We start from the raw sequence: 21,756 nt of genomic DNA, 5'->3' as shown, positions 1-21,756 counted from the left end.
TCCTGTGAGGCCCTGCGTGTCTCCTCACTGGGGGCCCAAACCTGACTGTCCAGTAGCCTCTGAAAGATGGCGGCCCCTGGGCAGCTGGGGGGAACAGGCCAAGGCACGGAACCTATTTCCACCTGGGTTGGCCCAGAACTGGTAACCTACTGCAGGGACCGGACGCATTTCTGCCAAAAGCCGCTGGGTTCTGAGATTTGTTTCTGAGTCACTGGGATCATGGTCATTAAGCAGTTCAATCAGGAACCAGAGAGGCCATGCCTCCAATTATATAGCTGAGCCGGAGGTGTTTTGTGGGTGTGGCTCCCACACACCTAACTTTTGGCCGTTTACTTTCTTGGTAAACTTTGCCCCCAGTTTTTGGGGTCTGGCCAAAGGCACAGCAGCAATTTTGGGGTATCTGGAAGTCTGAAGATGTCATCAGGCTGCTGATGCACTCACCTCACAGGTACAGACTGACTGCTGGCAGCACCACCCCCCCCATTTTTTATCTTCTTAACTGAAAAGCTATTTAGAGTTTTAAAATCTTCCCACCATGAGCAAGGACATACCAATTTCTCCTGAGAATCTCAATATATCTTCCTTTTTTTTTTTCGTTTTGGTTTTGTTCTGGGGCCAAACCTGGCAGTGCTCAGGGCTTACTCCTGACCTTGTGCTTACAAGTACCATATGTGGTTCCAACGATTGAACCCAGGTATGCTGCATGAAAGGCAGTCATCCTGACCACTGTACTATCTCTTCAATCTTCAATTTGTACTTTTTGGGGAGGTCCTCTTATCAGGTAACATGCATCAGAACTGTTAAACATGCCCGATAACAGTCTTTACTGCTAATATATTTTTCATTAAACCTAATTTGTCTGATTCTTTGAAAAAGTTGTAACAGGGGGCTGGAAAGGGCAAGATCCATCCATGCCTTGTATGTAGTCAACCCTGGAAGATGCCCAGTTCCCATGGTCGCCTAGCACTGCAGGGAATAGCCCTGGAGGAGACGCCTCAGCTCTATCCAGGGTTCCTCCAGCACCACAGGTCCTGGTAGTATTGCATCCTCACTGCCATAGCTGCTGGGCGAGAAGTGGTCCCCAGGCATCCGGAGCAATAGTTCAGAAGCTCCTCCACGCCCACACTAAGAACAACAAAAAACAAATTATACCAATTTGTGGGAGACTAAAGTTGGTCCACAATTTTTTAAATTTTCATAACTTTAAGTTTTCCTATGTCCATATATTTCGAATAAAATGATAATAACAGAAAGGGGCTGAATGTTTTTTAAGACAAGTTTAACAGTTATTTATTTGTCTTTTTAACTGGAAGATTTATTTCAACTTTTGTTGTGATTCCCGTTATTATCAGATGTAGTTTGTCCTTTCTCCTTTGCCACAGGGAGCTTAGGTTTGTTGGGTTGCACCCACCACAGTGCTCCTGAGTCACTCCTATTCCTCTGTTTATCTTTAGACTCTTCTCTGTGCTCTCCTCTCCAGCCAGTTAATCAACGTTTTCCCTAATCAGATTCTGTAAGATCAGATCCTTTTAGGACATTGAACTTGTATTGTAAGTTAAATATTGCTTTTCTCCATCTTTTGCATAGTTTACCTTAAAGCAATGTCCTTTCTCTATGGACACAGGAAGACAGTTAATACTATGCTTTGTAACTTGGGAGTTGATTGACTCTGAATAATATTTACTCCTGGGCATCTGCTTTCTTGACTCAATTGCCCTTTGTTCCTAGCACCTCAAAAGCAGGGTCCCAACGAGGGACTGAATGGACCCAGGGCAAACTGTGAGCTACCCTGGCATTGAAATGGTCCAGGCCAAAGTGCCACAATACTCAACTATAAGTTGAGGGCACGATCATGGACAAATGCTGTCATGATCCAAAAGTAAGTACGACGAGACTAGGACCCTGCTGGGGTTAGGAAGACTAATCTGACCTGAGGACTGTGATATATATATATATATATGTATATATATATATACATATATATATATATATATATATATATATATATAGTTAGATGTCCTCAGGAAGAACCAAACCTTAAATTTATCTCCTACTGTGCTCATACAGCATGACATTGCTAGAAATATTAGAAGTAGATTTACTACAACTATTTAAGTGGATTACTCGCTGAGGAAAGAACACACCCTCATTGGGATCCCACCCTTGAGCGGATCTCTTAGTAATCTGGAGTAATCTCTTTAGATGAGATTTTATCCTTGAGTTAATCTGGAGGAGTGGTCTTACCTCTCTTTGTTGATTTGTTAATGTTCAACCCACTTTTGTGACACCATCCTATGTAATTGCTATATAAACTAAGACTGTAAGCTCGGAGGAGACTTTTGCTCCAGAGGGCAGAGTCAGATCCAGAGGCTGGAAGGAGAATGAGGGGCAGAGTTAGAAGTGAGAGGGGCTCAGGCTTGAGAGAGAGAAGCAGAAGGGGAGTGAAGATTGGAATAAACTCCAGTTGATACCGACCAGCGTGGCCCCCATTACTTCCTTCGCCTGCCCATCGCCATTGACCTCCCTGGGGTGGGGAAAGCGACCTGAGACCACTGAACGCAGGCAGCAAGAGAGATAGAGCGTCACCGGCCTTTTGAAAACACACAGTCAGATCCTTACGATCCCCAAGTCACTTCAATTTTACCACCACCGTCACTACTGTCCACTATCACTTCTAGTCCACTTCTTCCTCCCCACCCATGACTGCATAGTAACCTTGGTTTCTAGTCAAAGTCCAAGGGTTTGTTGTCACTTAATATTGTTGTCTTATTCAAATGGTCTTTGTAGGACACACTAGGTATTTGGGAGCATGTGGTTCTGGGAATCACACTCAGGGCCCTTCCGTGCTTACCATGCATGCTGAGTGCTCTTCCTGGTGGCTGTTTTCCTTCATCTGTGGGTGGGTTAGGGGGAAGGTCACACCTGGGGGTGCTTAGGGCTCCTCTTGGCTGTGCTTGAGGGCCACTTGGGGGACCTTGCAGTGCTGGAGAAGGAATCTGGGGTTCCCGCTGATTCCTTTGACCTTGACCCTTACCTCCTGTCTTAAAGGAAATAATTTTTGTTTCTGTTTTTATTAAGCAGCATGATTTATTGTGGCGGGGTAGGATGGGGTGGTGATGGCTGTGGGGGGGGGAGCAGGGACCTGGGGGTGGCAATGCCAGGCTCTCAGGAGTGCGGTGCTCACATCTGCCCACAACCCTTGGGATGAGCCACTTCTCAATGTCTTCCAACTGAACTGCCATGTCTTCAAATTCAACTACATTGGACTTGGTAAAACCGTACTTCTTGGAGATGTAGGTCTTCCAACAACCAAGGAACTTGAGCTTGACCCGGCGCAGAGCCTCAATCAGTGCTCCTTGCTCTGCAGTTGGTGTGGATGGGCATGATAACTTGGCCAATGTGGACCCTGGCCACTGTGCCCTGGGGCTTCCCATAGGGTCCCCCCATACTTGTATCGGACCTGAGAGCAGATAGAATCATCCACAGCAAGGGACCATCTCCAGGGTCCCTTATGACAGCCCACACAGGCCACACAGGCTGCTGTACTGCTGGGGACACTGCTTGCTCTGCAGCCACTGCACACCAGAGGAAACAAGTATTTTAAAGGCAAAGCAACATTTGTGCAGAGAGTTGGCAGAAGCAATGGGAGGAGGCTAGAATAATCCATATGTAGTGGGCTAGAGTCAAGAACTTGGCATGGAAGCAAGTTTAGCTTGATAAAAATACAAATAGTGACTTTATATATTTTTTAAAAAATTGTATTACATTTTATTTTATACTTGGATCTCATTATGGTAATAATTGTACTTCATCTGTCATTAATAACAATTTTAAAGCAATTCTGTTTTAATATGTATCTTGAGTTTACGTGGAATAGGTAAGGTCTGCATATGTAAGATTTCCCCTTACACTTTGTATAAACACTGTGGTTTACAAAGCTGTTCGTAATGATTTGTTACAGGCATTCAATATTCCAACACCAATCCCATTACTCCATTACACCTTCCCTCTGCCATTGTCTCCAATTTTCCCAGTCACCCCTAGGCCTTCCCTCATAGCAGGCCCTCTTTAATTTATTTTATATCGCTTGCTATCAATAATTTGCTAACAGAATGATCAAAATGTTTCCTTAGAAGAAAGTGAAAATTGTTGTATCTCATCATGGAGCAATAAAGTTCTTGTGGAAGAGATTACTAAGATGTTGTTACAGGTTAAGTCTTCTGTATTTGTACTTGGTTAATCAAGATTGGTTGCCTTCAGGGGGTATGGTGCCACCAGCAGGTAAGTCTGTACCTGTGAGGCGAGTGCATCAGCAGCCTGATGGTGCATCAGACTTTCAGATACCCCCAAATTGCTGCTGTGCCTTTGGCCAGACCCCAAAAACTGGGGGCAAAGTTTACCAAGAAAGTAAACGGCCAAAAGTTAGGTGTGTGGGAGACACACCAACAAACCACCTCCGGCTCTGCTATATAATTGGAGGCAAGGCCTCTCTGGTTCCTGATCGAACTGCTTAATGACCATGAACCCAGAGACTCAGAAACAAATCTCGGAACCCAGCGGCTTTTGGCAGAAATGGGTCTGGTTCCTGCAGTAGGTTACTGTTACTGCACCACCCCAGGGGGGAAAGGGTGCTGTCCTTCCGCCTGGTCCCCCTTGGCAGCTTGGTGGCTGCCATGGTCCAGAGACCATTGAACAGTAAGGTTTGGGCCCGCAGTGACAAGACACATGGGGCCTCACGGGATGGGGTGGAGCTGGCCCTTTCCTTGCTGCCTCAACGAGACCCCAGATCACCGCCCACGAATGGCCTCTCTGGCTACTGATCAAGCTGTTTAATGGCCACGATCTAAGAGACTCAGGAACAAATCTCGGAACCCAGCAGGTTTTGGTAGAAATCCCTCCAGATTTAATTGTTAAAATTTCAGAATTCCAAAATCGCGCGGCCTCTACTGAGGCTGCACAACATCATGTGTTATTCATAACCAGCAGTAGAAAAATTGTCTACTGTTGCCTTTTTGGCAGATCTGAGTGTTGGGATAAAATTCCAAATAATCATGGTGGGTATGGTGTCGAAATATTGAATGTATTCAAAGTAGAGAGAGAGTAATGTGGAAATCATCTGCCCCACAGGTAGGGGGAGGGTGTGGGATGGGGGTATACTGGGGTTTTTGGTGGTAGAAAATGGGCACTGGTGAAGGGATGGGTGTTTCATTGTATGACCGAAACTTAAACCCGAAAGCTTTGTAACTGCTCTCGTGGTGATTAAATAAATAAAATTATAAAAAGGGGGAAAATAAGATTGGTTGCCTTCTACATTGCATCCCATTTAATCTGGTGTGCTGTTCCTGTTTTATCAGTGTTGTAGAGTTTGAGAAACTGCACGACCGCAAATGTGGCTGTGCACTACAGGAAGTTCAGAATTTTTCACATGGTGATACAGCTGGAGTTAATTTTTTTTACTGGGTGGTGGCTCTGGGGTGTGTACGTAACTGCTGGAACTTCTGGAAGTACAGGGAGATGGGGAAGGTAGCCCATCCCGGCTCCATGAATGCCTGGAGATTTCAGTGACAAGACCTGCTTACCTGAATTTTTTAGCGGATTAATTTCTGGGTGAGGTTTGTTCCCAGACAGAGGGGTCTAGCCAGGAACATGGTGGCAATGGGGCAATTGTGGACTGTGGGGCTTTCAGTTGCAGGGGCTCTGTTTGTGTGGACCCTGGGCTTACCTGCCCCTCCCCCCAACCATGGTTCCCTGAATGTGAGGAAAAATCTTCCACTATGGAAAAGTTTATGTGTGTGTGTGTTTATTTGTGTGTGTGTTTGTTTGTGTGTGTATTTGTGTATAGGTGTGTTTGTATATGTGTTTATGTTTGTGTTTGTGTGTGTTTGTGTGAGTGTTTGTGTATGTGTTTGTGTATGTGTTTGCGTATATGTTTATGTGTATATGTGTGTTTGTGTATGTATGTGTGTTTGTGAAAGTGTATGTTTATATATGTGTTTGTGTGTTATTTGTGTACGTGTGTGTTTTTGTGTCTGTGTGTTTGTGCATATGTTTATGTGTGTTGTGTGTGTGAACATGCATACATGTGCATGTTCTCAGACACCACCTCCATCTCCTAGTCTGTAGCTGCTGAGGCGGAGTGGAAGGGTTTTCAGGGGCAGTGAGCACACTCGGTGCACACATTTTGGTTTCTGAAACTATTCTCCAAGACAAAGAACCAAGGCTGACTCTTGGCGAGCTAGGAAATGTGACTGTCTTATAGTGCCATTAAATAAGAAATGCTCAATATAAAAGAAAAATACAAAATGATGGGGCATAGCAAAGGAGCCAACTTTTGAAAAAGCTCTCAATAGCCAAAGCTGGAACAATTTGAGTATCAGAGTAACAAGAAATAGTGTTGGGTTATTTTGAAAGTGTGCATAATATACAATAATTTAGCTCAGAAATGGGGTCACTTGAATGTGTGTGCCCATTTGTTCTAAATTCAATAATAAACCAGGAAATGAAATAGTGGGGAGGGATCTTAGTGGACAGAAAATGGTAGACTCTAGTTACCTTGAGATAGATATGCCTTGTTTGTAGATTAAACTTTGGAACCACATAAATGTTTTCACAACTAGAAATTAGAAACTAATTTTAAAATTAGTTTCTAATTTTAAAAACCAAATAAAAGCAAACAAATCTTTTGTGTAATGAGTTGCTGACTTAACCAAGGGTGGTGAAGTTATTTCAGGTGACCTTAGAGCAAAGTACTATGGGGCCAGGAATGTATCTCAGTGCTTAAACACTTGCTTGCATCTGTGAATGCCTGGTCATTGCAAAAATAAAACAGAACTACACAAACACACACACACATACACGCACATATACACTACAAAATAACCCCAACATCAAAGGTAACTGGGTATCCCATGTGGGGGATTCCCTAATGATACAAATAAGTAGAAAAACATTTTGTACCTGGAAGAGGTCTAGAAACATGAGCAAATTCATAACTATATTCATAACTATAGACTATAGACTATAGACTAAAATTCACTCTGGTATTTTGGTGCAGCTTCTTAGTAAAAAGAGCCAGGATGCTGGTGAAGGGTTTATTCCAGGTCTGGTGCAGGAGTTGGTGAAGAAGTCGGCATCCAAGCGAGGATGCTTCCAGAGATTCAGGAGCATATGGTGAGGCTCCCAATGGCCCAAACAGGAACAGTCTGAACAGTAGGAGAGATTCGTGGCCAAGGGTAAACACCGTTATCTGTTAAAAGTCAGGACTTCAAAATGAAACTAAAACCAAAGCCTTGGGACCCCTGGCAGGTAGCAGGGAACTGACTCCTGACTTGGAGTACTGAAAAGTAACAGCAAAGCAGAAAGCATGGAGCCAGCCTCTTCTGGACACAAGTACTAAGGGCAACCAGATAGTCTGGAAAAATTTCACAGATCTATCCAGGTGATAAAGAAGGAAGACTCACTGGGCTGGAGAGATAGCACAGCGGGTAGGGCGTTTGCCTTGCACATGGCCGACCCGGGTTTGATTCCCAGCATCCCATATGGTCTCCTGAGCACCGCCAGGAGTAACTCCTGAGTGCAGAGTCAGGAGTAACCCCTGTGCATCGCCGGGTGTAACCCAAAAAGCAAATAAAAAAAAAGGAAGACTCACTGCTAATGAAATTAAATGAACCCCTAATGAAATGGCTCCAGGTAAGGATTCTTAGTGGCTGCCAACCTGCCCCTAAAGAAAGACACAGACTTGCTGTGCCTTCTGGTGGAAGAGCATAGTGCCTGCTCTGCAATATTCGTGCTCCCAGACAAACCAGACCTCTATGTAACTGCCACCGGCAGGAAGTATTGGTTCCACACACACATGTAAATGGTGTGGCTACCAAATGATGAAGCTTCTCTACCAACACGGGAGGGAAAGTGGCAGGGAGCGGGACCAGGAGGGAGGTTAGGCTGAGACACAAGCTAGTGACATGACGGATTTGCACACCTGATCTATCCACCCCACACTGTGGAAAAAGTACTGTGACAACAGGAAGTTCACATATCCACAGAACAATGGAGACAGCAAAGAATTAGACAGGGTGGTGATGGTGTGACTGTGACTGGCCCAGACCCCAGGGTCTCAAGCTGCATACTGAAAAGTTTGTAGCTGAAATGACAAGATGTATGACTTCTTGGAAAGAACCTGGCATGTGAGGTGGGAAGAGGGTAGCACGGACAGACAAGAATGGTTTGGACTAGTGACTTCTTAGTGGGGTCACAGGTCCATGAGGCTCACTGCTTCCCCCCCCCCCCATACTTGTCTGGAAGTTTGGAGTTTTCAAGGGAAGAGGAGCAAGGGAAAGGAAGAAGAGAAGAAGACGACATTCCCTGGAGGACATCTGCAGTACATTTCATTGTGCTCCCTTAGGGCTTCTCCAGAAGCTTGTGATGAAGGTCCTGCATCGAGACCCCTGCACCTCTATTGCTGGGCTCCTTTGGGGGAACTTCTTAAACGAGAGCATGTGCACTCATCCCCCAACTGAAGGAACAGCACTGTCCACGTGTATTCAGAAGGAAACATTCCCACATGACCTTCGAAGATGGTACTTTATCCACCACGCAGGTCCCCTTTTATATACTTCTGTAGGACTGGTTCTTAAAGAGTGGTTCAGGAGGTGGGGGGCCCCAAAAGTCACTTTAGGGGTCCCTCCAGTCAAAATGTTTTTGGGCTGGAGTGATAGTACAGCGGGTAGAGAGTTTGTCTTGCACGCGGCTGACCCAGGTTCGATCCCCAGCATCCCATATGGTCTCCAAGCACCGCTAGGAGTAATTCCTGAGTGCAAAGCCAGGAGTAACCCCTGAGTATTGCTGGGTGTGACCCAAAAATTAAAAAAGAATGTTTTTCATAAAATCATTTTAGGTATTATTCCTCCTTTTCACTCATTGGTCTATAGAGAACTCTTCTAGAAGTTACATGAAGATAGAAGACCTTATTTTAAAAATTTTTTTTTGAATCACCACGAGATATTTACAAACTTTCATGTTTGGGTTACAATCACACAATGATCAAACACCCATCCCTCCACCAGTGCACATTCCCCACCACCAATATCCCCAGTATACCCCCCCCCTTCCCACCCTCCCCCTGCCTCCATGGCAGACAATATTCCACATTCTCTCTACTATTAGGCATTATGGTTTGCAATGCAGATACTGAGAGGTTATCATGTTTGGTCCATTATCTACTTAGGGCACACTTCTCCCATCCCAACCGGTTCCTCCAACCATCGTTTTTTTAAGTGATCCCTTCTCTATTCCTTCTCCCCTTCACTCATGAGGCAGGCTTCCAGCTATGGAGCAATCTCCCTGATCCATGTAGCTACTATCCTTAGGTGTCGGCCTCATGTTATGTTGTTTTATACTCCACAAACGAGTGCAGTCCTTCTATGTCTGTCTTTCTCTTTTTCGCTTAGCATGATACTCTCCACGTCTATCCATTTATGAGCAAATTTCATGACTTCATCTCTCTTAACAGCTGCATAGTGTTCCGTTGTGTAGATGTACCAAAGTAAGGGAGAAAACCTTATTATCTACCTTCTGAAGGAAGACGTAGTGTGACACTGTGCTTGTGTTTTGCTTTTTATTTGTTGGGTCACTCCTGACGGTACTCAACGACTACTCCTGGCTCTGTACTCAGGAATCACACCTGGCTCGGGTGCTCAGGGATCATATATAGAGCCAGGGATCTAACTGGGGTTAGCTGCACGCAAGACCTCAATTCCTACCTATCTGGTCCCTCTTATGTGCCTTTGTGTGTATATTTCTGTATTTTAAGACTTTTTTCAACTGGATTTGCAGTACCAGGGATCAGACCCATGGCCTCACTCATGGAAGGCAAGAATTTAACCCTCAAGCCACATCCCTGACCTCAATGTTGAATCCATCCCTGGATTATCCCAACGTATATGTCCTAGGAACAAAAGGTTTTTTGGAGCTCCCCATCCCACTGAAGAATGTGACTGAGTCCTGAGCACACCCAGATGAGAGGCCATGTGGTCCCTGCAGCCACCCGCAGGACACATCTCCTTCACAATAATAGCATAGATTTATGAGCAAACAACAATCCTGTTTTGATCCTTGTAGACCAGTGTGTTGGGCTTACTGAGTCTAAGTTCTTTCTTTTTTTTTCTTTTTACAGTGCACACACACATGTATACACACACACAACTCAAAATTACTGCGATATGCTTCTGTGAAATCTATCCACCATCCTTTAAGTGTTCAGTCCCAGGACCAATTCTTAGTCAAGAATCAAGGCTGAATTCTTGGATGTTTTTCCCTCCTCTGGTGGTCTCTGCCAAAAAACAACACCCACTCCATCAAATGTGTAGCCCACAGGGAGTCTTAAGGCATCAGAGACTAGCTGCCCCTTCCAGAGCCTATAACAGGGACAAGACCTTTGCTTCCAACATCTATGGAATGGAAGCAATCATTCTTCCTTGGTGGAAAGACAAAAGGATCATATATAAAATCATGGTGTTCTTCCCTGAGTGCCTAGGAGGAAGGACAGGGTCATGCATTCAGTCTAACTGGAGGCCACCAACAGCTTTTCAACACCTGTGTCTCCTTTTCTGCTTCAGTGACCCTCATTTAGGGCTTCTGGGCAGTTCTTGTTTTGGGGGCTCTTCCTGTCTCTTCCTATCCCCTTCAAGGCAATGTCTGTGGTTCTCCCCGCTCCTCACCCCAGATGCAGCCTCTCTTCTCTGACCATTCATCCAGCTTCTGCTCTGCGGGGACATCAGCAAGTCCTTCCAGTGGGGCTCCGGGAGTGACAAGGAGGCGACGGGAAGGAGAGAAGGTCTTCCAGAGTAGCAGCTGCCATTACTTACTTGCCCCTGAAGAGCCCTTGTTCCTCTCTATCTCCCTTCTCTCTGGAACACTCCGTTCCCATCAGCTGGCCCGCACTTCTGTTTGCATCACCTCTACTCCAGTTCCCATGGCATCATGCGCCTCCTTCTGTTGCTCAGGTCTGGTAACCAAGGGGATTTGGGATTCCTTAGTTTATGGGCATGTTGCTCTAACCTCTGCCCCCACCCTCACACGGCATTCTCCCTGGTTATCTATTTCTTCATGTTTCTCTTCTTACAAGGACACGAAGAACTGGATTAGGACAAGCCTTACTTCTCTATGACTTCACCTTGGTGAATCATACCTACTAATCAGACCTTGTTCTGGGATCCCGGGTGGACATGAATTTCTGCGGGAGACCCTATTCAACCTGGGACCAATGTACTGTGTTTGTTCCAGAGACCAGCTCCTTCTCCTTCGCCTTTGCAAAGACTGTTCCTGCAGTTCTCTCTTCTCACTACGTCTTGGCCATTTCCTTCTCTCGATTGCATCATTCTTACGATTGCACAGACACACTGTAATGCCGTCTCTGTGGAAAACCTGCCCTACAGTCAACGTCCTCTACCACCTACTGACCCACATCTCTGCTCTTGGTTAAAAAGAGCCTTGAATGAATCAGTCACCCACGCACAACGTCTGTTCTTCCCCTCTGTCAGACTCTCAGCCTAGCCTCCAACGTGGCTGTCCAGCACCACTGTGTGGTCAAGGTCACGGGAGTGTCCATAGTGCCAAATCGCAAGGGCAGGTTTTTTTCCGACCTCTCCCTGACACTGAGTACCCAGACCGTGGACTCTCACTTGCAGGTTCTCTCCAATCTGAACCTCCCCCTTTTTAGACTCTTGCCTTGCTCCTGAGCTCTGAGAGCTGAAGTTCCCCAGAGTCCCACCCAATGCCTTTTTTCCCCTTGTAGATCTGTGCCCCAGCCACAAGAGCCAGTCCTTTTCTCTACCATCTGCAGGTAGATCATTCCCACTCTGCTCAGCCTGAGTGCCTGGATCGCAGATCAAATGCTCTTTTATCTCCATTTGGAGGTCTAATTGTCTTGTCAAAACTAGCATTTCCTATTGAGCACCCTCACCCAGACTTGACACTTTCAAGCATAGCAAGTACTTTCCACACTTCTTCCCATTTCCCCAGTCTCAGTAAAAGGCACCCCCACTGGCCCAGGTGTTCAATCCCAGAAAGGTGAGATTCTTCCACTTTCTCATATCCCACATCTTTCCCTCTATGGCCCAGTCCAGCCATTTCTCTTTGTCTTGACTCCTTCCTCGATGGTCCATGCTACTAAGATCTAATGTCTGGACTTTTGTGATGGCAGCAAGCACCCCACCTGGCCCTCTCCCTTTCACTCTCCCCAGGAGTCAAGGGATCTCATCACGTCCTTGTTCAAAGCTCCCAAGGGAACTATGTTATCGCCTTGTATAAAATCACTGTTTTTCACTTGAGCTAGGAGGCCCTCTATATACCTGGTGTATTCTCCTTTGTGACTTCTCTTCCCTTTTCCCGTTCTTTCTCTTTCACTTCATCAAATCATTGTCAACAACATTGACTCAGTTGAGGGACCTTGAAGCATCAAGCTTCTTCAGCCTCTGGGCTTTGCCCAGGGTGTTTTCTTTCCCTGACATTCTCTGCCTTCTGATGAGATTCTGTTCCCTCTCTCACTTTGCTGTCAGCTCAGATGTCATCATTGGGCAAGACCACAGGGCAATGGTGTGGTCTTGGAACTACCTTTCCTAACCCAGCACTCTTCTGGCCACTCAGGGTTGTCTTCATTTTCTGTTCTTTTTTCATTTCATTTGTTTTTGTAGTTCTTATCAATGCATGAGATATCACTATGTGTATTTTGTTTTCTGCTCTCCCTCCTCTGTACTCTATGCCACTTGATGGCAGGTCGGTATTTGTTTGGCTCATGAAGGGTAATATCCAGCACAGTGTAGACACTGCGTCACTGTCACTGTCCTCACGTTGTTCATCGATTTGCTCGAGCGGGCCCGGTAAAATTGTGAGACTTGTTTTTACTGTGTTTGGCATATCAAATACATCACAGGTAGCTTGCCAGGCTTTTGCTGTGCAGGTGAGATACTATCAGTAGCTTGCTGGGCAATCCAAGAGGGACGGAGGAATCAAACTCAGGTCGGCCATGTGCAAGGCAAATGCCCTACCCGCTGTGCTATCGCTCCAATCCTGACACTGTGTAAGTATGATTTTATTATTGTTGAAGTACAATATTTAAAAATTAATGCTAAAACTAAAGGTTAATTAGTAACAAGGACTTCTAAGTGGTTTGAGAACAGTATTTATCTTGAGAGTTTTATTTTAATTTCCTGCCTTCATATAGGAATCTTGAACATCCAAAGATACTAGGGATACATTCGAGTTTGAAACTGGTGATAGTTGTGATAATAATTATGACAGGTACCATGGTTCAACTTTGATAGTCTTGAGAGTGAGAGAGTGTTTGTGGTTCAATTCTGAAGTATAGAATATGGCAGAAGTGGCACTGTTTTATAGTTCCAAGATGTCAAGATCACAGGAATCTTGTCTTCCTCCTTTATCCCTGAGATCAGTCTGGTTATTAGATTTCTGGTTGTCAAAATGGAGGCAGGTGGCCCAGGGGACATGCCCAGGAATTCAGTCTGACACAATGAAAACCATCTCTGCCCCCACTAGCTTTCCTCGCATGATTTCAGACATTAGATCAGTTAGGTTCTACAGAAGAACTGCCGAAGTTTGGATTGATTAACTCATATCTTGGATTTGGGCAAATAGATGAGAATGGTAGGAGGACCATCAAACAGTCCTCTGGAAAAACTCAGTCAGCTAGCAATAGAGGCCTCCTCCGACATTCAGGTGTGGGTATCACGTGGGAAGTTGATCCTCCAGTCTCAGTGAACAGACTAAACAGACCATCAACCAGGACCGCCTTGCTAAGCTGATCCCAAATCCATAGCCTATAGAAGTTGAGCTAAGAAATGCTTTTTGTCTGAAGTTATTGAATCTTAGGACTATTTGGTTGTGCAGCGATTTATAATAAGTACATGTAGCCATGAAAGGACAGAGAGTTTGAGAACCTCAGAGCACACAACTAGTAACGATGATGCAGAAACTCGGATTTCAGTGGTCTGACTAGTGTCCACACGTTCACCCATCATACCCTACGGGAGTGCAAGATCACATCTCAGATCAGACCAGAAGTCTAGAGCCACATTCTAAGGCCATGGTGCGGCAGTGACTATGGCTATGCCTTGGCCATTCCACAAGATCTTCTTGCTCAGTTGCAAGACCATGTTCTAGGAAGCCTCTGCCTGTGCTTCTGAGTTCCCTTTCTGCCTCAGCCTCATTCTGCCAGATAGAGGGCATCTCTCCACCTTTCCTTCCCCTTTTCCTTTGGGCTCCTGCCAATCAGATAATTCCGGTAAAGCTCTTTAACCATTTCTGCCGGAAGTTGGCAGACCGTGGAGCACTCTAGTGATAGTAAATGGACATGCAAAAACTTATGATTTATATGAGCCAACCAGGGCCCTGCCCTGGGATTTAGAAGTGCTGTATTTTTTTTTTTTTTACACCGAGATGGGGTGAGCCAGGTACCATATTTTCAGCTTCAGGAGAAGGAAATCTGTCCAATGGGAAGGAAGCCACCAGGGGAAAGAGCAGCATGTGAGCGAGGCCATTGTCTGTCTTTGGAGCTCTCGAAGCCAGACAGTCCATCTTTCTGATCTGTGAAATTCAATGGCTTCTCTCCGTTTTACCTTTTGAGTTCTCATCACTTTGAGTTGTGACTAGAGGAAGGATCTGGCCCTAGTTTGAGGAACACAGCAGGTATTTTCCATCCTCCCCGAGTACAGCTGGTTCTGTAGCATCTGGAGGACAGGAGTGTCCTCGTGCATGGGTCGGACTGACCTTCCCACAGAGGCTGAAGGTGTCCCTTCATTTTTTTCCCCGGAAATGTCTGGCTTTTCCAAAAGCCATTGATGGTCTCTAGGGGTGAGCTCAAAATAAGGTTCTGATGGATGAATGGGTCAGTCTCTCCATTTAAAAGCCCCCTCTCAGTCTCTCGGTCTCTTAGTCTCTCTTATCATCTCTGCATCCTTCTTTCCTCGGCTCTCACCCCCTCCTCCAATTCCGAACACGCATTCGCAAACACATCCTGTTAGTCATCAGGTCCTGTTGATTTGGATCAAAAAACTTTATGGAAGTAGGTGGAGTAACCATAATGAAAGTCTGTGGCCAGCGGCTTCTTCCTACTGAACATCCTGCAAATCCAGTTTTTCTTCTTCTCATGGCCACCACCTTGGACCACTGCAGCTGGGTCTTCCAGCCTCTGACCTTAATGCCTGCTGCCTTTCTTCTCTATCTTCTAGAACTTTGTTCTCTTAGGCAGACTTCTGATTGTGCATACTTTTGATGGAGTCAGAGATATTCAGATTTCCCACCACTAACTTGCGCGATTGTAAGCTGTTAGGTTGGTGTTTCAAGGTGCTCCACAAACTGACCCACATTTTCTAGCCAACGTCTTGTAACCTCCAAGAAGCAACCGCCTGGTCTCACACCCCTCTGGCTGCCGACCACTTTCCCATCCTCTCTCCCCACGCTGAAACAGCACCTCCTTTTCTTCGAGCCCTTGAGATCGAAGATGGCCTGGGCATGCCAGTGACCAGCCCCTCCCGAACAACTGTTGTCTAGACGAGGATTTTCCAAATGCTCGCATTCCTGGGGAGTCTTTGGCCAGTCAAGTTCTTGGTGTTTTCTTAAAACTCCTGATTATATATTCAAATTGGCCGAGCACATTATTTCCAAACCCAGTTTCTTTCTTGTCGTCTACTCCCAAATTACATCCTCATGCGACGGTGGTGCATTTATTCCCAAGTACAAATTAAGGATCATTAGCATTTATTTGGTGACCTACAGATAGAGAACTGCTTATTATTAACATTATTGCAAACCATGACCAGAGGAAAAGTATCCGCAGAAGAGGGGATACAAAACTGGCATGACCATTGCCACAGTTTCTAAGCCAAGCACCCTTCCAGGTTGAGTATGTCCAGGCTCCCTCCGCTCCCCCCCCCACTTTAACTAGAAATCGGTACCAAAGCTGTGGTAGTACAGAGGTAGATGCTCATTGTGCGTCCACTCGTGTCAGGAAGAGTGGGCGAGTCGGTCATCAGCAAGTTCTGCGGGAGGAGGAAGAGTTTTCCAGACGGAGCCAAGGTGGAAGGACATTGCAGGGAGTGGGAACAGCATATGCCAACGGGTGTGATCTAGCAAGAGCCAGGCGGGGGAAAACACGGCCCAGATTCTCTGGGCTTCTTATTGAACTAGGGAGATTTGGTGACTGGGGGAACCCGGACCACCTCGAGGGCTGGTCACACCCCGCTGGCTCCTTTGCGGTCCACAAGGGCAGGAGTGGTCCCGATTCCGCCACAAAGAACCATCTCGGTGGAATTCTGGGCCGGTCACTTCCTGCACACCGAGATCGTCCCTCGAATGCTATCCCCGTGGGGGGTTCGCCCCTCTCCGACGTGCGAGGACAAGTGGCTCCCGGGGTGGGGCGAGGGAGCGGGCGGTCCTCTGCGTCGGGAGCAAGTGACCCCCGCCTTGCCACTTCGGAGGCACCTGCCTTCCCAGGTGGCCCTCGGCGCCCCACGGCCGGCCGGAGGGACAGAAGGAGCGGGTGGCGCCCGGGGAGCCCGTCGGGGGCCCCGCTGGGTGACGGGGTCTGATGCGCCCTCGCGGCCGGCTGGTCCTGCGGGACCCCGCGCCGGGGGGACTCGGGCGCGCGTCTGCGGGCGGTGCGGGCGGGCTCCCGGGGGGCCGGCGGGTCCCTCCTCCCCCCCCCCGGGGGTTCCTTCTTCCCCGGGGGCCGCCACCCGCGCCCGTCCAGGGGCAGGGGCGAGGCCGCCCCGAGGGGCGCCGATCGCCCGGGGCCGGGGGCGTCTGCGCCGCGGGGGCGGGGGCGGGCGAGGGTCCCCGCCGCCCTTTACCTGCCTCCCGGCCGTCCCCTCGCGGCCCCGGGCCCCCGCCGGCCGGGGGAGGGCAGGGGGCGCCGCGGGCGGGCGGGGCGCGGCCCCGCGGCCGCCCCCGTCCCCCCCGCCGCGCGCCCGCCCGCCCGCCCGCCCGCGCCGGGGGCCGGGCCGGGCTCCCGGGGGGCGGGGACTCGCCCAGTGGCCGCGGCGTCCCGGCCGGCGGCGGGCGCGGGGCGGCTTCCTGCAGGCGGCGCCGGGGCGAGCCGGGCCCGCTGCAGCAGCGCCGGCGGCTGGGCGGCTCGCGGGGCCCGCGGCGCTCGGGGCCGCGTCGGTGCCGCCCGTCGCCGCTGCCCGCGCTCGTGCCGCCGCCGCCGCCGCCGCCGCCGCCGCCGCCGGTTACGCCGGCCCCGCCGCCGCCGCCGCCGCCGCCGCCCGCGCCGATTCTGCGCATAGGCAGCCCCCGAGCCTGTCATCCTGCAAAAACACAGTTTACTCAACACGCCGCACACACGCGCACCCCCGCGCGCACCCGCGCCGCCCGGGCCCCGCGCGCGCCGCCGCCGCGAGCCAAGTTCCGCAGCCTGGCATGGCTTCGGGGGACCTTTACGAGGTAGGGGCCGGCGGGCGGCGGGCGGGCGGGCCGGGCGCGCTTTCTCTTTCTCTCCGCGCGCCCCGCGCCCCGCGCCCCGCGCCCGCTCGCGCTCCCTCTACTTTGCGGCCTGGGAGGGGAAGGAGGAAGCCGGGCGGCGCCGGCCGGCGGCGTAGCGGTCCCGGGGAGCCCCGCGCCCCGCCGGCCGCCCCGAGTGCGCAAAGTCCGGGGAAAAGTCGGCGCCGGACGCGCCGGGGACGCGGGGGGCCCCGCGCGGCGGCCGCCGGGGGCGCGGGGCGCGGGGCGCGGGCCGGGGGGGGCGCGCGCGCGGCCCGGGGCTGGGCCGGGCGCGGCGGGGCGCCCCCGGGAGGCGGGGGCGGCCGCGGAGGGGGGCGGCCGCGGGGGGCTTCCGGGGGGCCGACCCCCGCCCCCCCACCGCACCCCGGCCCGGGTCTCCTCCCCCCCCCCCCACCTGCTGCCCCCGCGGGCGGCGGCGGCGGCGGTGGCGGCTGGGGAGCCCTCGGAGCCGGGCCGGGGGGCGGGCCTGGCGGGTGTCGTGCCCCCCGGGGGCGAGCGGGGGCGCTGCCGAGGCCCCTGGGCGCGAGGAGGTGGGAGGTGGCCCCGAGCATGTGGCCGGGAGGACCGGGCCGTGAGCCCCGCTCGCGACGCGCGGCGTCCACCCCGCCAGCCCTCTCCTGGGTGGATGCCTGGCCCCTTGGCCCCCCGGGGCCACGCCGGTCGGGGCCAGCTCTCCCGAGGGGCCCCGGGGACTCAGGAGAACAATGGAGCGAGAGCCACGGCCCCCTACCCCCGTGCCGGGACCCCCCAGCTCTGAAGACCACGGGCCCGCTCAGGGCGTCCCAACAGCTGGACACAGACAGAAGCGATGCCCTTGCACCCAGGGGAGAATGCCCCGCACGGGCCTCGGGCCCACGAGAAGGCGCGGCGCAGAAGAAGCCAAGGGGTCCGTCACCGTAGGCCCGGAGACCTGCAGACCCTCCCGAGACCGTGTCAGGGGGCTGCCCCGACCTAGGGCCTCGCCGAACAGAAGTCGGTTCACGCAGGCCCTTGGCCTCAAGACTCTCAGCCAAGTGGAGTTGAGCACCTCAAAGGTGGAGGTAGACTCCTGGGATGCCCATGACAGACGAGTCACACACTTTCCTTCTGGACGCTCCGGACAGCTGAAGCTTCTTCAGACGCTGGTTTTGCTGGTTGGCGGGAGAGAAGAAGAATGGACAGTAAGCCCGGTCATCACGGTGCCTTGCTGGGCCGCCAAGGTCTTCTTGGATGATTCTGGATGTGGAGAGGTCCCCTCCTGGGCCATTAGCCAGCTGGCCCTGGTGGCATGGATGGGTGATCTTAGCATTCCTTGAAAGAGTGACACCAGTGGACTTCTTCTCCACCTTATGCGAAGAACGATGAAGCTGTGTTGAGCCTTGGCCATGAACTGGGCCGCCAGTGGTGGCCGATGGGCAGTGCAAGCATCTTCTGTCTTCTTCAACATGGTGGAGCAGTTCCTGAGCCCAGATGTTGGCCGGAGCGAAGTAGGATGTCTCATGAAGCTTTCCAAAGCATCACTGGCAGGAAGACGTCCCTGGCCCCACAGAGATAATTACCAGGAAGGGTCCAAAGCTCAAACGGTTGGGAGACATGGATTCCCCCCCACCTCCTGCTCATCCTGTTCATTGATATTGAGTCATCTTAGAGCTGTTGGCCTTTTGGGGTGAAACATTGCATCTTTGAGGTCTTGGGAGGATACCTCAAGAGTTGTCAGTGTTTCTCCATCACAAGTTTGGAACTTACGAATCTTTAGGGACAGTTTCTTGTTTACTGTTCACCTGAAAGTGTCCTCCTAACCACGGGTAATTATAACTGCCGGATGCGTCTATTAAGAGGGGAGTTTTCACACTGGCCTTGGAACTGTCTTAGCACCTCGAGTTCTTATTGAAATTCAATAAACAAGACAATAATAATAATTACTTCTGTGATAGTAGGTAATTGTACTAGATGTAAAATAGTTTTCCCGTGGTTGGTTATTTGCATAGTCATTGCTAACAGGACTAAATTGCATTAAGAGAATATAACAATGTCAACGTTTTTATAGCTGGTGTCGACATTACATAACGTATACCAAGGAATTTAATATGTTGTTTAAATTTAGCTTGAAAACAATTAAAAAGTGCTGGCTAAACATTAGCATATATATTTCTAACTGTAAAATTGTTGGGCGTGTATAAAAAAATGGATGCCGATTTAAGGACAAATCTTGGACTATCTAGTACGTTGGTGACCTTGAGAGGAAAAAAAAGAAAACATATTGTACTCCACTTTAGGATTACATTAAATATTATATATATGGCTTCTTGTAACTTCTGACCAAGAACACTATAATTGAGATATTTGTCTGCTGACTTTATCCTTGACCCTTAATGGATCGCAAAGAATCCTCATCTCTTTGGTGGTTTAAACATTTACCCTGTAGCGTAGCCTTCTCTGGGCAGCATTTTTGAAGGACTGGGTGCTGATGTTAAAGATACCCAAAAGAGAAAACGTTGCTTAATGCAGCGGCCTCCCGACTCAGAATAGAGAAATGGGGAATCAGGTGCCATTTCCAAGATTTTGGATCTTGTGGTAGGTTGGTTTGCTTTGTTTCTCTGAGAGCAGAGTTCTCACCACCTTCTGCCATGTTGTAACATCATCTGGAGCAAGGTGAGCTGGAGTTGGCCTTCTTCTTCGAGTCGGGTATCTGGAGAGAAAAGCAAATTCCCTTTCCATATGTTCTGGTTTAGCTGCTGCTGAGCAGAAGGGTCATAAGTAGTATGTGAGCCAGGGCTAGGTTCTCCATGTGCTCTGTCGTGTCGTCAGGGTAGAGAAGAGAAGTGGTTTTGCATGCTTTTGGACAGGGCAGGTCACCTCTACTTTGTTACTGTCTCCGTGCGTCTGCCACCCTGGTGCCATGCTTTAGCATTGGGAAACCCAGTGTGCTAGCCACTCATTTGCTGGAAATGTTTGGGGTTGGGGAGACATAATCAGCGGAACAAGAGCCCAGTTCTCTTGTCTTGTCATCTCCCGTGCTCTAGTTCCTTATGTGAGCCATTCGTTGTTGACTGAATTATGGAACAGAAGCCTGGGTCAATTATATATGAAGGGCCTTGGTCAGTTTTGCTCTCTTTGGTTTGAGTGTCATCTCTTGTTTCTTCTTCCCCCCACCCACATATGATTTCTCAATGGTGATCGCACCAAAGGGAGATGTGGTTCCCAGTTCTCTAGGCGGAAGTGTGGTCCAGTCCCTTTGCAGAGAAGGGACTCATGAGAACAATAATTATTTGCGTCTGAGTTTCAGCCATATGGCATTCTACATGTGGCTGTGGGGTGGTTATTTACTTGTTTATTTATTGAAGACGCCCTCCCTGGTTATACGCTGACCTTGAGAGGGAGGCCTCCACTTTTATTGACCAAAATGTCCAATAATGCTGTTTATAAAAGGAAGTAGAGGACATGTTGAGATGTATCGAGATAGACACTTGATAGTGATGGTTCCTTGTGTGTTTGTCAACAGCTTATATTTCCCCAGTTTCTGTCTTAGGAGCATGAGGTGTGATGTTTGTTTTTCACTTGGGGATTGGTAGGCATCAGTACATACCTGTCTAATGTGTGTGATCGTGTGCATATGGTTTTTCCAACTGTATATAGAAAGCTCTGTTCCTCTCGTTCTAAATAAAATAAACAACTCAAAGAGTGGGATTATTTCTAGTTCATCGGGAGAAGTTGAGTTAAAAATGATGGTGATGAACACAGTATTCCCGTGATTGTACCAGGGGTTCTGTAGATACATGCTCTAAAAATAACAGGATATCTGGGGAAACCTGGGCACGGACCATGCAAAACCTCAGGAACTTTGTCAGAAGGAACAAATCCAAAACCAAATAAACAAAAACGAAGTTAGTTAAATATCTCCCCGGCTCATATTCGCATTTTATCAGTCAATCCACCCAGGGGTTTTACAGAAAGGTCCACCTTTACCATTTTGATTGGTAGGTGGCAGCTCTGCCAGGCGGGCTCACTTGGTGGGCAGCATGGTGGCTCTTGAAGCCATCGCCAACCACGAACCCTACTGATGGCAAGCAGACCAACTCTGTCCTGAGGTCTTTTTACATTGTCCAGCGTTGCTCTTTCCCTGGGAGAGCACCTGCTTATGTTTCAAAACCATGAACAAACTCGGAAAGATGACATAAGCATCACGAGTTTGGTCTATAACAATTTGTCGCATGCATCTTTTCTCCCAACCACTAAGATGGGAGTAAACTCAGTAAGATGAGGTGG

General features: G+C 49.3%; 1 protein-coding gene and 1 non-coding gene across 2 annotated transcripts in view; one reads left to right on the top strand and one right to left on the bottom strand.

Annotated features, from left to right (window-relative positions):
- Window positions 1-3,491: 3,491 nt before the first annotated feature.
- Window positions 3,492-3,626, bottom strand: LOC130044564 (small nucleolar RNA SNORA70). The gene has a single exon (XR_008795422.1). It is a non-coding gene; the product is annotated as a small nucleolar RNA SNORA70 (small nucleolar RNA).
- A 13,647-nt stretch (window positions 3,627-17,273) lies between these two features.
- CDYL2 (chromodomain Y like 2) overlaps window positions 17,274-21,756 on the top strand; it is a 154,177-nt gene continuing 149,694 nt past the window's right edge. The window contains exon 1 of the mRNA XM_056136713.1: window positions 17,274-17,454. Within this exon, the coding sequence (XP_055992688.1) occupies window positions 17,431-17,454 (24 nt within the window). The 5' untranslated portion in view covers window positions 17,274-17,430. The remainder of the gene's footprint in view (window positions 17,455-21,756) is intronic.

Source organism: Sorex fumeus, unplaced genomic scaffold (assembly GCF_029834395.1).
Source record: "Sorex fumeus unplaced genomic scaffold, SorFum_2.1 ptg000122l, whole genome shotgun sequence".
NCBI lineage: Eukaryota > Metazoa > Chordata > Mammalia > Eulipotyphla > Soricidae > Sorex > Sorex fumeus.
Note: the sequence above shows the minus strand (reverse complement) of the source record. Positions and strands in the feature narration are given on the sequence as shown.